General features: G+C 43.2%; 2 protein-coding genes and 1 long non-coding RNA gene across 31 annotated transcripts in view; 1 reads left to right on the top strand and 2 right to left on the bottom strand.

Annotated features, from left to right (window-relative positions):
- LOC118379958 (forkhead box protein I1-ema-like) overlaps positions 1 to 1243 on the bottom strand; it is a 35393-nt gene extending 34150 nt beyond the window's left edge. For all 29 annotated transcript variants that reach the window (XR_008130148.1, XR_008130139.1, XR_008130154.1 and 26 more), the window contains exon 1: positions 467 to 1243. Coding sequence is in view for 1 of the 29 variants with exons in the window: in XM_052514966.1 (XP_052370926.1) it covers positions 467 to 1058 (592 nt within the window). In the remaining 28 variants the exon portion in view is untranslated. The remainder of the gene's footprint in view (positions 1 to 466) is intronic.
- Positions 1244 to 5017: 3774 nt separating this feature from the next.
- Positions 5018 to 7595, bottom strand: LOC118379959 (uncharacterized). Its single transcript, XR_008130064.1, has 4 exons — positions 7485 to 7595; positions 6744 to 6802; positions 6121 to 6281; positions 5018 to 5492 (listed from the first exon to the last, which is right to left on the bottom strand). It is a non-coding gene; the product is annotated as an uncharacterized LOC118379959 (long non-coding RNA).
- A 315-nt stretch (positions 7596 to 7910) lies between these two features.
- Positions 7911 to 14318, top strand: part of LOC118383892 (NEDD4-binding protein 3-A-like) — a 92451-nt gene continuing 86043 nt past the window's right edge. Inside the window, exon 1 of the mRNA XM_052518264.1 lies at positions 7911 to 8148. The gene's annotated coding sequence lies outside the window, so the exon portion shown is untranslated. The remainder of the gene's footprint in view (positions 8149 to 14318) is intronic.

The raw sequence follows: 14318 nt of genomic DNA, 5'->3' as shown, positions 1-14318 counted from the left end.
CACTCTAAAGACTGTCAATCACTACACTGTAACACACTCTAAAGACGTTCTATCACTAGACTGTTACACACTCTAAAGACAAGCTGTTCTATCACTAGACTGTTACAAACTCTGAAGACAAGCTGTTCTAGCAATAGACTGTTACACACTCTAAAGACGTTCTATCACTAGACTGTTACACACTCTAAAGACAAGATGTTCTAGCACTAGACTGTTACACACTCCAAAGACAAGTCACAATGGCTACTTAAAGTAAAGACACATCACAACTAAAGTAGAATTTTGACTTGACTAAAAGATTAACAGCAGATTCACATTTGTCTGTCATGACAGATTTGGTTCTGGGTGCCAAGGTTAGATTCAAAATGAATAATTCATCCATCAAATACTGTCATACCTTAGATTGATTGGTTATTTTATTTTGTGGGCTTTTTGTAAAACAAACACATAATGTAGTTAGTCTTACCAGGATCGTCCTCGTCTCTGGGGACCTTCTTGAAGCAGTCGTTAAGTGACAGGTTGTGCCTGATCGAGTTCTGCCAGCCAGCTTTGCTCTTGTTGTAGAAGGGGAAGTTATCGGCCACATACTGGTAGATCTGACTCAGGGTCAGCCGACGCTCCGGGGCGCCGTGGATCGCCATGGCGATGAGGGCAGAGTAGGAGTAGGGCGGGCGTACCAGCTTCATCAGGTCTTCCTGTGAGGGCAGAGAGAACCAGCCCAGCTCCCCCCCAGGGACCCCCGCCCCGCTGGACCCCAGGTAGGGCCTCTGCATTCCGTAGTGCTGGGGGACGAAGGGGGGCCCGGGGTTACCTGGAGGCCCGGCAGTGGCCAGGTAAGGGGGAGCGTTGATGCTGGATCCGTTGAACCACAGGTAAGGGTTGGGGGAGGAGGTACTGTAGTCGTAGGAGGTGTCGGGGGTGCGCTGGGGGCTGGGGAGCGATGGCGGAGGATAGTAGCAGTCACTGTACATGCTGAGTTCTGGAGGTTCCTGGCCCAAGCTGGGGAACTGGGGGCCACAGCAAGGAGGAGACTGGCCCTGAGGTTCGAACGACGCCATGGTCAGAATCTCTTGTCTCTCTCACCTGTGTTGTTCTGGTCCTTGGAAGATGATGACTGTTTCAGTGTCTAAGTTGTGCCCACGGGGTCTCTCTCTCTTTCTCTCTCGTCTGTCGCTCACTGTCTTTGTGTGTGTGTGTGTCTCTCTCTCTCTCTCTCTCTGTCTCTCTCTCTCTCTCTACACCTCTACCTGTTTACTCTTTGCCCTCGCTCTGTCAGCACTGTCAACTGTTGCACAGGTTTCCCTGGCAACACCCATTTCTCCTGATTGGTTGTTTAGCCAGGTGAGGATTCTGACAGGAGTGTCTGTCAACCAGTTTCTTCAGGCTCCCTCTCCCCAAAGGAATATACACCCATACTCTTAGTAAGCGTTTCATTCCATTTTTGTGTTGTGAAGAAAATAAAAAAATTGAATTATTAAATATACATTTCTTGAAACGTGTATGATTGCTGATAATCGGCCTATACAATTTCCAAATGCCTGTTCACTGAACCTAAATAGTTGGCTAGTGTTCCTTCTGTAGCTCAGTTGGTAGAGCATGGCGCTTGTAACGCCAGGGTAGTGGGTTCGATTCCCGGGACCACCCATACGTAGAATGTATGCACACATGACTGTAAGTCGCTTTGGATAAAAGCGTCTGCTAAATGGCATATATTATATTATAGATTACTATTGAATTCTAGAGCCCGTGTTGATGGGGAACATTATAAATATGTCTTTCTTCTCTCCCTCAAATGTGTCTGTTGTTGCCATAACTTTGTAAATTGTATTTTTGGCATCTCAGTCACATGAAAGGGCAGTGGTTCAATTGTAACTTTGTTGCTTTGTTAGAACCTGGCGCCTCCGTGTGGGGAAAAAAAAATGTGATAGCACTCAGTAAAATGTGATAGCACCCAGTAAAATGTGATAGCACCCAGTAAAATGTGATAGCACCCAGTAAAATGTGATAGCACCCAGTAAAATGTGATAGCACCCAGTAAAATGTGGTAGCACCCAGTAAAATGTGATAGCACCCAGTAAAATGTGGTAGCACCCAGTAAAATGTGATAGCACCCAGTAAAATGTGGTAGCACCCAGTAAAATGTGGTAGCACCCAGTAAAATGTGATAGCACCCAGTTAAATGTGATAGCACCCAGTAAAATGTGGTAGCACCCAGTAAAATGTGGTAGCACCCAGTAAAATGTGATAGCACCCAGTTAAATGTGATAGCACCCAGTAAAATGTGGTAGCACCCAGTAAAATGTGGTAGCACCCAGTAAAATGTGATAGCACCCAGTAAAATGTGATAGCACCCAGTAAAATGTGATAGCACCCAGTAAAATGTGATAGCACCCAGTAAAATGTGATAGCACTCAGTAAAATGTGATAGCACCCAGTAAAATGTGATAGCACCCAGTAAAATGTGGTAGCACCCAGTAAAATGTGATAGCACCCAGTAAAATGTGATAGCACCCAGTAAAATGTGATAGCACCCAGTAAAATGTGATAGCACCCAGTAAAATGTGGTAGCACCCAGTAAAATGTGATAGCACCCAGTAAAATGTGGTAGCACCCAGTAAAATGTGATAGCACCCAGTAAAATGTGATAGCACCCAGTAAAATGTGATAGCACCCAGTAAAATGTGATAGCACCCAGTAAAATGTGGTAGCACCCAATAAAATGTGGTAGCACTCAGTCAAATGTGGTAGCACCCAGTAAAATGTGATAGCACCCAATAAAATGTGGTAGCACTCAGTAAAATGTGATAGCACCCAGTAAAATGTGATAACACCCAGTAAAATGTGGTCCAGACAGCACGAGGTAACACGTTTGTTCCTCGGTGTGGGAGAGCATCCAGAGGAAGAGGCCGCTAGATAACGACCCAATATCGTAAGTATTTAGTTCACTTGTAAATATTTAAAAAAATAAGAAGGTGCCTATTTAATTAAAGTACTCAAAGGTTTGTTATTTTATCCAAGATTGACAAGCTCACTGACTTCACATTTAGTTTACTTTGGATACATTTGGAATGGTTAGCCTTGCCAGCCAACGGAACTAATGTCAGCTAACGGCTACGTAACGTTACACCTGTCAATTAAAGTCATTAAAAAATATATATGTTTGAATTTTATAAATTTAAGCTTAAGCACATCCTTGTGTTGTACCAGGTTGCTGTTTATCCATTGATTATGCTATGTTTGTGAAACATTTTCAGTGTGCTTAAGTTCTGCTTGGTTTTGGTGAGCTATTCATTTATGATTCAAATCTTCATATGAATATCGCACGTTTATAGATGGCGGAATCTCCGGCTTCATCTGGCGACAATCAAAGGGACTGTGGCAAAAATATGATGGCGTTGAACAAGGGTTTAGAGAGGATGGTCGAAGACATGAAAAATCAATCAGGTATGTTGTCGTATTATATGGTAATCGCTACCATTTGAATGTTGTAGGCTGTTTCATGTTCTAATATTTTTACATCTAGATTTTCTGTATGATGATGTATGTAACTGTTATTTTCAGAAAGAATAAAGGAAAATAGTTAGTAGCAAAAATAATGTTACTTTACTTATGGCTCGATCACATAGACAGGGTTTTGCGCAACATAAGTTCAACATTCTCGTTCTGCTACGATTTCTATCAAGCCGTCTACGCATACAGTTTGACTTACTGTCACTGTTCAATAATGCCAACGTATGCACCATACAGATCTATGCACCATACAGATCTATGCACCATACAGATCTATGCACCATACAGATCTATGCACCACACAGATCTATGCACCATACAGATCTATGCACCACACAGATCTATGCACCACACAGATCTATGCACCATACAGATCTATGCACCATACAGATCTATGCACCATACAGATCTATGCACCACACAGATCTATGCACCACACAGATCTATGCACCATACAGATCTATGCACCACACAGATCTATGCACCATACAGATCACCATACAGATCTATGCACCACACAGATCTATGCACCATACAGATCTATGCACCACACAGATCTATGCACCACACAGATCTATGCACCATACAGATCTATGCACCATACAGATCTATGCACCACACAGATCTATGCACCACACAGATCTATGCACCACACAGATCTATGCACCATACAGATCTATGCACCATACAGATCTATGCACCACACAGATCTATGCACCACACAGATCTATGCACCATACAGATCTATGCACCACACAGATCTATGCACCACACAGATCTATGCACCACATAGATCTATGCACCACACAGATCTATGCACCACACAGATCTATGCACCAGCACCACACAGATCTATGCACCACACAGATCTATGCACCACACAGATCTATGCACCATACAGATCTATGCACCACACAGATCTATGCACCACACAGATCTATGCACCACACAGATCTATGCACCATACAGATCTATGCACCACACAGATCTATGCACCACACAGATCTATGCACCACACAGATCTATGCACCACACAGATCTATGCACCACACAGATCTATGCACCACACAGATCTATGCACCACACAGATCTATGCACCACACAGATCTATGCACCACACAGATCTATGCACCACACAGATCTATGCACCACACAGATCTATGCACCACACAGATCTATGCACCACACAGATCTATGCACCACACAGATCTATGCACCATACAGATCTATGCACCATACAGATCTATGCACCATACAGATCTATGCACCACACAGATCTATGCACCATACAGATCTATGCACCATACAGATCTATGCACCATACAGATCTATGCACCACACAGATCTATGCACCACACAGATCTATGCACCACACAGATCTATGCACCACACAGATCTATGCACCATACAGATCTATGCACCATACAGATCTATGCACCATACAGATCTAAGCACCATACAGATCTATGCACCACACAGATCTATGCACCACACAGATCTATGCACCACACAGATCTATGCACCACACAGATCTATGCACCACACAGATCTATGCACCACACAGATCTATGCACCACACAGATCTATGCACCACACAGATCGCACTGCAGCTGCCTCTGCAACGCAATGCTGCAGGGCAAACACAGTGTTCCATTGGAAATGAATGTTCTTCTGGTGTGCCCAAAATGCAATGACACAGTAGGTGTGATCGAGGTGTTAGACTTAAACCCTAACTTCTTATCGCCTTATAATCCATTAACTACCCACTCTATAATATTCCATTTAGAAAAGTTAATGGGTTTGTTCATTCTAAATTCTGGGTGTGTTCATTCTAAATTCATTCTAAATTCTGAAGTCATACTCAGTATGAACCCACTTCTGACACTGACAGCCATGTCCCTCTTGTCTCGCCTGTGGTTTCTCAGTGCAGCGGAAGTGGATGACCTATGACCTGGTGGTGCAGCGGACCAGTCCTGATCCAGCTGATGGATATAGGAGGAGGAAGAAGAGGGGGAGGTACAAGTAGAAGAGGAGGTAGATGAGGAGGGGGAGATAGAGGAAGAGGTAGAAGAGGAGGGAGAGAAAGAGGAGGAGGTATATGAGGGGGAGATGTAGAAGTGGAGGGGAGAAAGAGGAGGAGGTAGATGAGGAGTAGGAAGAGGGGGAGGAAGAAGAGGGGGAAGTCAAAGAGGAGGGGGAGGAAGAGGAGGAGTGGGAGGAAAAGGAGAAAATGGAAATGTGAAGAAGGAGAAGATTAAGAGAAGAGGACAGTGGCATTAGCGGGTGGGTTATAAAACTGGATAGGCTCAACAGGAAATAGTCCAAACATACATTTATTTTAGTGGGTGGGTTATAAAACTGGACTGGCTCAACAGGAAATAGTCCAAACATACATTTATTTTATTTTACCTTTATTCTCTAAGTTGAATGATCAAAACTGAAAAATGATAGATCAAGATCAGTGTAATGTATACAACTTCACTACATTTAACTTGATGTGCAACTTCAAACATTAACCTTATAACATAAAAATAAACCTTCAACTGTGAATTGAATACTACACAATAAAAGCTACTTTATGTCATATTTTTAAATTGTGCATCTCCCTACCACACACATACACTGTTTCTCCTGCACTGCTGGTTCTGGTCAGAGAGGTGCAGGGTGCAGCAGGCAGCACTGGCTCTGTGCTCCAGGTCCTCTCCATGTTTATGAGCAGCAGAGGTGTGTGTGTGGTATGGTCTATCATCTCCTTCACTCCTGGGAAACTGCTGCAGCATAGAATGGAAAGGCCCATTGGTTAGTTTATGATGTGTTAAAGCATCAAGTCAACAAGTGGGTGGTGTTTCTCCTTGCACAGCCAATAAACCCTACAGCCTCGCCCCAGATCTGTTTGTAAAGTCTAAGCTCCTTTAGATAAAAGTGCCTGAAAGATAGACCAATGTTTCATTGCATGTGTATGCTAACACGGAATAATAATTGACTAACATGGATTTCTGTGTGTGTGTCAGAGCAGGCTGGTGGGAAGAGCTATAGAAGGAGGGGCTCATTGTTAAGACTGGACTGGAATGGTCCTACATCAAGCATATGGAAACCAAATGTTTAACTCTGTTCCATTCATATCATTACAACGAGCCTGTCCTCTTATAGTTCCTCCCACCAGCCTAGTCTGGTGTGTGCGTGTGCGTATGTTTGTGTGTCAGTGAGGAACACCAGGGGAGGGGGTTCCTGACCTTGTTTACTCGCTTCTGGTCACCAGTCTTCCGAACCACCCAGTGTCCAAGCCTATGCCCTGCACACACACACACACACACACACACACACACACACACACACACACACACACACACACACACACACACACACACACACACACACACACACACACACACACACACACACACACACACACACACACACACACACACACAGCAGGGAACAACACTGTTAAGAATCGTAGGGACTTTATCCCACTTTATTTGGTGTGTTTGGTAGGTTTTGTAATAGAACTACATAGAAAGCATATAGAATAGTGAACTATAGGATCTCCATAGGTTGTGTATTATGTGGACCTCAACCCTAGTGGTCAAACAGGGAAATGCTTCCAACCGTTATTTTCCACCATTCATTTTTATCCCATAGGGGATTTTAGAAATACTGGCTGTGTTTTGTGTAGACTTACCCTGGCAGGACGTTTTGATAACCAGGTAAATCTCTCTCGGACAAGGTGACTTTTATCAATATATTTGGCTCTATTTACTCTCAGAATCGAAAACGCGAATTAGCATCAAAGTAGACATCATGCAAGACTACAAATCCCTGCCAGTTTCTGCACGTCACCTCTAGCTGACATCTTTGCTAACAGGTATTGTGTCAATTTAAAACTTACAGAAGACAGTTCACAGAAATGTAAATGTAAAGAAATTTTGCCAATTTATTCATGACTAAATTTAGCTAACATTAGATATTCTTACCTTTGCCGCGATTCGGGACCGAATTAGGGAACCCCTGCTCTGTGGTACAGTATGTAGAGATGATCCTTTCCCAAATGGCTGTCAATGAATGATTCAACAAACACCATTGTAAATACAACCCATATTTATGCTTATTTATTTTATATTGTGTCCTTTAACCAATTATACATTGTTAAAACACTGTATATATATAATATGACATTTGTAATGTCTTTATTGTTTTGAAACTTCTGTATGTGTAATGTTTACTGTTCATTTGTATTGTTAATTTCACTTTTGTATATTATCTACCTCACTTGCTTTGGCAATGTTAACACGCTTCACATGCCAATAAAGCCCCTTGAATTGAATTGATTCTGCCACTAAGTGGCGCCAGTGTCCCAGTTTATACTCGTAGCACCAGCACAGGACAGGCCGGGTTCGATTCTCTCCCGAATGCCTCCCCCTTCGCTAACCTCTGCGCAGTCAGTTCAAATCACAGAGAGGGAAAGAGACAACGAGCAGGCGGCAGTGGTTCATTCTGCAGTGGCCATAGCGAAAATCTGCCTTCTCTGCAAAGTCCCGAGAGATGCCAACTTGAAACAACAGACTTGATAGCTATTCAGTTGATTGGCTACCACACGAAACATCTATTGCCTGAGAAAGAATCTGCATGCAAAATATGGTAAGCGCCGATTTGTATTTTCTTGTCTTGCACTTGCAGCAGCTAGAATACACGCTGCTCCCACAACCACAAATGTTTACTAGTTTTCCCTAACAAAAAAAACGATTTCCGTTTTGAAACTGAAGTAAAAGTGCAGTAACTGCAGTCGACTGTGGTATTTTGGACGCAGTAATTGCAGAATTCGATTGTTTAAGTGCAGTTATACAGCACTGTCACTGCAGTTACACTGCAAAATGACTGAAGTAAACACAACTGTTCTTTTGGACGCTGTATTTGCAGCATTCGGATTGCAATCTTTTTTTTCCGTAAGGGTTGACCTACGTTCTTCTTAAAACTGACGTTTTACACCGGTTAGATTACTGGCTAATTGACATACTATTCAGAAGTTTTTGCAGTTAACTTTACCCGCATACCAACGTCCCTGTCGAACATGCACGGGGCCGATTAATCTAGCCTAGTTAATAAAATGTGAAATACACCGCAACAGAGGCTAATCACCAGTGTACAGAAAATATCGCCAAATGAAAGCTGCAATTTATAACCAGTTAGTTACATGATTACTCCGTTCTCTTTGTTTAACTCATATTCACAACTCACTGCCGGGACCTGGAATGTGTCTGATCCCCTACTTCATTTGTGGCGTACTCAGTCAACCTGCAATTTTACAGCATTCCCGACCGGTTTTATTGAGCAAATAGATGAAGGAAGCGAAGTGCAGCCCACGTCCCTCCAGCTTTGTGGACTCGAATCACCTGAAGCCTTGTTGACATTATTGGCACTTGGAAAATGGCAATTTATACATTCGAATATTAATGGTCCGCGTATCCTGCTAGAAAAGTAGACACGTTGCATTTCTGCCAGATAGGTTCCATTTAATGTATTTTTGATGGTCCAAAAAAGCAGTTTATTTGAGCCTGACCTCTACAACAACACAACTCCTCTCTGGTGAAGTGTGTGTATCTGTGTGTGTGTGTCAGCCTTAGTGTTTTTGGCTCCATCCATCTCCTAGTGGTAGGTGGTCTGTTGTGCCCCTGCAGTGTTCAGAGTCAGACTGTGATGTGGTCTGCTGTTAATGTTTGGGTACAATGTACACTGCACTCACAGAATATTCTCTCTCGCTCTCTGTATCTCTCTTTCGCACTCTCTCTCTCGCGCACACACACACGCTCTCTATCTCAAAAGGTACACAACAGCTATGTTTTCTATTGATTGACAGAATATATTGACCTGTAGCTCGGCTGGATAGATAGCTAGCTGACGGGGTTCTCACTGACAACAAGCCTGGTCATGGTGAGGTAATGAGGTTTGGGAGTAGAGGGCTGAGAGAGTACTGCTGATTGATGAAACACACACACACACACACACACACACACACTGTCAGGTGAGAAGTGATGAACTACGTGCTGTCTCTGGTTGGACTCCTCACTCACTCCAGAAATGCCTCCCCTGAAGATTTAAGGAGAGACAGCTAGGAGAGACCATGGTTGATATCTCCCTGTCCCTCAGACAGCTATTCCCACTTGCAAATCTTTTGATGAGAAGGAAGAAAGTTCACCAGCAAGGTAGCTTATTAAAGGCACAGCTTGTAATTTCAATACAATGTTACTTTAGTCTTGAAATTAAAGGGACAATCCGGGATTCGGGGTAGAAAAGAACAGCCACCCTCCACTTGTTTTGATAAACAGCTAAGGGAAGGGGCTTTAGTATTAATATTTAGGCTTTAGTTTTATTATTTAGTATTAGTTTTACCCCCTCATCAATTTACACACAATACCCTAGACTCAGTGCTTTGTTGAAGCACCTTTGGCAGCGATTACAGCCTTGATTCTTCTTGGGTATGACGCTACAAGATCTCAGCACAACAGCAGTACCACTAGCTGTCCCTCTCAGCACAGCAGCAGTACCACTAGCTGTCCCTCTCAGCACAACAGCAGTACCACTAGCTGTCCCTCTCAGCACAACAGCAGTACCACTAGCTGTCCCTCTCAGCACAACAGCAGTACCACTAGCTGTCCCTCTCAGCACAACAGCAGTACCACTAGCTGTCCCTCTCAGCACAACAGCAGTACCACTAGCTGTCCCTCTCAGCACAGCAGCAGTACCACTAGCTGTCCCTCTCAGCACAACAGCAGTACCACTAGCTGTCCCTCTCATCACAACAGCAGTACCACTAGCTGTCCCTCTCAGCACATCAGCAGTACCACTAGCTGTCCCTCTCAGCACAGCAGCAGTACCACTAGCTGTCCCTCTCAGCACAACAGCAGTACCACTAGCTGTCCCTCTCAGCACAGCAGCAGTACCACTAGCTGTCCCTCTCAGCACAGCAGCAGTACCACTAGCTTTCCCTCTCATCACAACAGCAGTACCACTAGCTAACAAAGGCCTTGCTGCAATGCTTTCAGTTAGCCACTGTCATGGATTCCTAATTGGAATTCCTAATTTGCCAGAATTTTACGTAATTATGACATAACATTGAAGGTTGTGCAATGTAACAGGAATATTTAGACTTATGGATGCCACCCATTAGATAAAATACGGAACGGTTCACTGAAAGAATAAACATTTATTTTCGAAATGATAGTTTCCGGATTTGACTATATTAATGAACTAAGGGTCGTATTTCTGTGTGTTATTATGTTATAATTAAGTCTATGATTTGATATTTGATAGAGCAGTCTGACTGAGTGGTGGTAGGCAGCAGCAGGCTTGTAAGCATTCATTCAAACAGCACTTTCGTGTGTTTGCCAGCTGCTCTTCGCAATGCTTCAAGCATTGCGCCGTTTTAAGACTTCAAGCCTATCAACCGCCAAGATTAGGCTGGTGTAACCGATGTGAAATGGCTAGCTAGTTAGCGGGGTACGCGCTAATAGCGTTTCAAACGTCACTCGCTCTGAGATTTGGAGTAGTTGTTCCCCTTGCTCTGCAAGGGCTGCGGCTTTTGTGGAGCGATGGGTAACGATGCTTCGAGGGTAGCTGTTGTCAATGTGTTCCTGGTTCAAGCCCAGGTAGGGGCGTGGAAAGGGACAGAAGTAATACTGTTACACTGGCAATACTGAAGTGCCTATAAGAACATTCAATAGTCAAAGTTATATGAAATACAAATGGTACAGCGAGAAATAGTCCTATAATTCCTATAATAACTACAACCTAAAACTTATTACCTGTTACGGCTTTCTTCCGTTGAAGGAGAGTCGGACAAAATGCAGCGTGGTTAGTTCGATACATCTTTAATAATGAAAACACAAACAAACAAAAACAACAAACGGAACGTGAAAACCTATACAGCCTGTCTGGTGAACACTAACACAGAGACAGGAACAATCACCCACGACATACTCAAAGAATATGGCTGCCTAAATATGGTTCCCAATCAGAGACAACGAAATTCACCTGACTCTGATTGAGAACCGCCTCAGGCAGCCATAGACTATGCTAGACACCCCATAAACACCCCATGACAAAAATGCACCACAAAAACCCATGTCACACCCTGGCCTGACCAAATAAATGAAGACAAACATTTACCTTTATTTAACTTGGCAAGTCAGCCTCTTATGACTCCCCATCCCGGATCCGGGATCGTGACTACTGCTCAAGCTCATTACCATAACGCAACGTTAACGATTTCTGAAAATCGCAAATGAAATGAAATAAATATGCCTGTTCTCAAGCTTAGCCTTTTCTTAACAACACTGTCATCTCAGATTTTCAAAATATGCTTTTGAACCATAGAAAATCAATAATTTGTGTAAGTGTTGATAGCTAGCTTAGCATTTAGCGTAGCATTTAGCACGCAACATATTCACAAAAACCAGCAAAGCAATCAAATAAAAATAATTTACCAAGGTGTTTTGAAGAAGCGTTTGTTCTAGGGCACTCACAGTGAAAATCTTTGCAGTTCTGGAAACGTCAGAGTGTTTTCTTTCCAAAGCCTATCAATTCCATGCATAGTCGAGCATCTTTTCGTGACAAAATATTCCATGCATAGTCGAGCATCTTTTAAAACGGGCACATCTTTTTATCCAAAAATGAAATACTGCCCCTAGAGTCTTAAGAGGTTTTAAGGACAAATTCTTATTTTCAATGACGGCTTAGGAACAGTGGGTTAACTGCCTGTCCTCTCCTCTCAGCACAGCAGCAGTACCACTAGCTGTCCCTCTCCTCTCCTCTCAGCACAGCAGCAGTACCACGAGCTGTCCCTCTCCTCTCCTCTCAGCACAAGAGCAGTACCATTAGCTGTCCCTCTCCTCTCAGCACAGCAGCAGTACCACTAGCTATCCCTCTCCTCTCAGCACAGCAGCAGTACCACTAGCTGTCCCTCTCCTCTCCTCTCCTCTCAGCACAGCAGCAGTACCACTAGCTGTCCCTCTCCTCTCAGCACAGCAGCAGTACCACTAGCTGTCCCTCTCCTCTCAGCACAGCAGCAGTACCACTAGCTGTCCCTCTCCTCTCAGCACAGCATCAGTACCACTAGCTGTCCCTCTCCTCTCCTCTCAGCACAGCAGCAGTACCACTAGCGGTCCCTCTCCTCTCAGCATAGCAGCAGTACCACTAGCTGTCCCTCTCCTCTCAGCACAGCAGCAGTACCACTAGCTGTCCCTCTCCTCTCAGCACAGCAGCAGTACCACTAGCTGACTGTTGTATTACTGTGTGTCTGTGTAGCGTGTGTGTGTGTGTAGCCTGTGTGTGTGTGTACACAGTGTATGTCTGTACACACATCCTGCTAATCAACACACTAACCACCCTGTCAGAACACTGCTGCTCTCAATTCAATTCCATGGACTTTATTGGCATGAGAAACGTATGTTTTCATTTCCAAAGCAATAAAATAGATACTAGATTAGTTGTATTTAGAATGGTGTTTGTTCCTCACTGGTTTCCTTTTTCTTGTGGTATTTCACCCAATAGATATGGTAGTTAATCAAAATTGAATTTATTTTCAAGTTCTTTGTTAGTCTGTGTAATCTGAGCGAAATATGTGTCTCTAATATGGCCATACATTTGGAAGGAGGGTAGGAAGTGCGGCTCAGTTTCCACTTCACTTTGTGGGCAGTCTGGAAATGATTTTAAAATATAAACTCAGAAAAAAAATAAACTTCCCTTTTTCAGGACCCTGTAAAATCTTCAGATTACAAAGTTATAATTTTCCTAATATAACTTTTCAGATATTTTAATATCTGATCAATTAGTCTTCTGATTAATTAATGATTATTTACCTCACGTTAGTCTCATTCCAAATGTCGTAAATTGTTGGTTATCTGCACGAACCCAGTCTTTGCTATGAATCATCCATACATCAATCTTAATCATTTATTTACTAACTAACTAAATAATCACAGAAATGCGTAACAAACTAATAGTAGGTATGGTTATAAAGAAATGATAGGTGATATGCCCTAGTGGGCCAAACTGGTATGGCGACTTGGTAGACAACAGGACTGAGAAGGGTACGAATGACAAAAGTCACTACACAGTTGATAATTATAATAATTGAAATACTAATCCTTTGCACATGAATGCTCACTCATTCGGGAATAATTGTAATCAATATATATATTTACGCTCAGTGTGTCATCGTGATCTCTGTTGGAATCGTCCTTTTCTGTTGGAAAGTTTTCTGTTCTTATAGAATCGATGTTTCGGCGGTTGTCGGTCTTCGCATTCAGTCGACATAAATTCTAGCTGCAGACTAGTACTTATCAAAGATTTGCTCTTATTCTGTCAGTATCGATAGTCTCAGAGTTTAGCAACCATTACAACAGCTTATACTGAAGGTACGCATGGTCTATACTCAAACCTTAGCCCTCTCGGTAATCAAGGTATGCATGGTCTATACTCAAACCTTAGCCCTCTCGGTAATCAAGGTATGCATGGTCTATACTCAAACCTTAGCCCTCTCGGTAATCAAGGTATGCATGGTCTATACTCAAACCTTAGCCCTCTCGGTAATCAAGGTATGCATGGTCTATACTCAAACCTTAGCCCTCTCGGTAATCAAGGTATGCATGGTCTATACTCAAACCTTAGCCCTCTCGGTAATCAAGGTATGCATGGTCTGAAGTGGGCTTCTCTAGTTGGCTTTTTTATTCGGAACAGCAGAAAAGGGCTGTCCCTTGATGCCAGATCGATGTCTGTGCTCATGGGGGCGGCTGTCCCATGATGCCAAATCG

This window comes from Oncorhynchus keta, chromosome 4, assembly GCF_023373465.1.
Source record: "Oncorhynchus keta strain PuntledgeMale-10-30-2019 chromosome 4, Oket_V2, whole genome shotgun sequence".
NCBI lineage: Eukaryota > Metazoa > Chordata > Actinopteri > Salmoniformes > Salmonidae > Oncorhynchus > Oncorhynchus keta.
The sequence above is the reverse complement of the archived record's forward strand: the minus strand, read 5'-3'. Positions and strand labels throughout refer to the sequence as shown.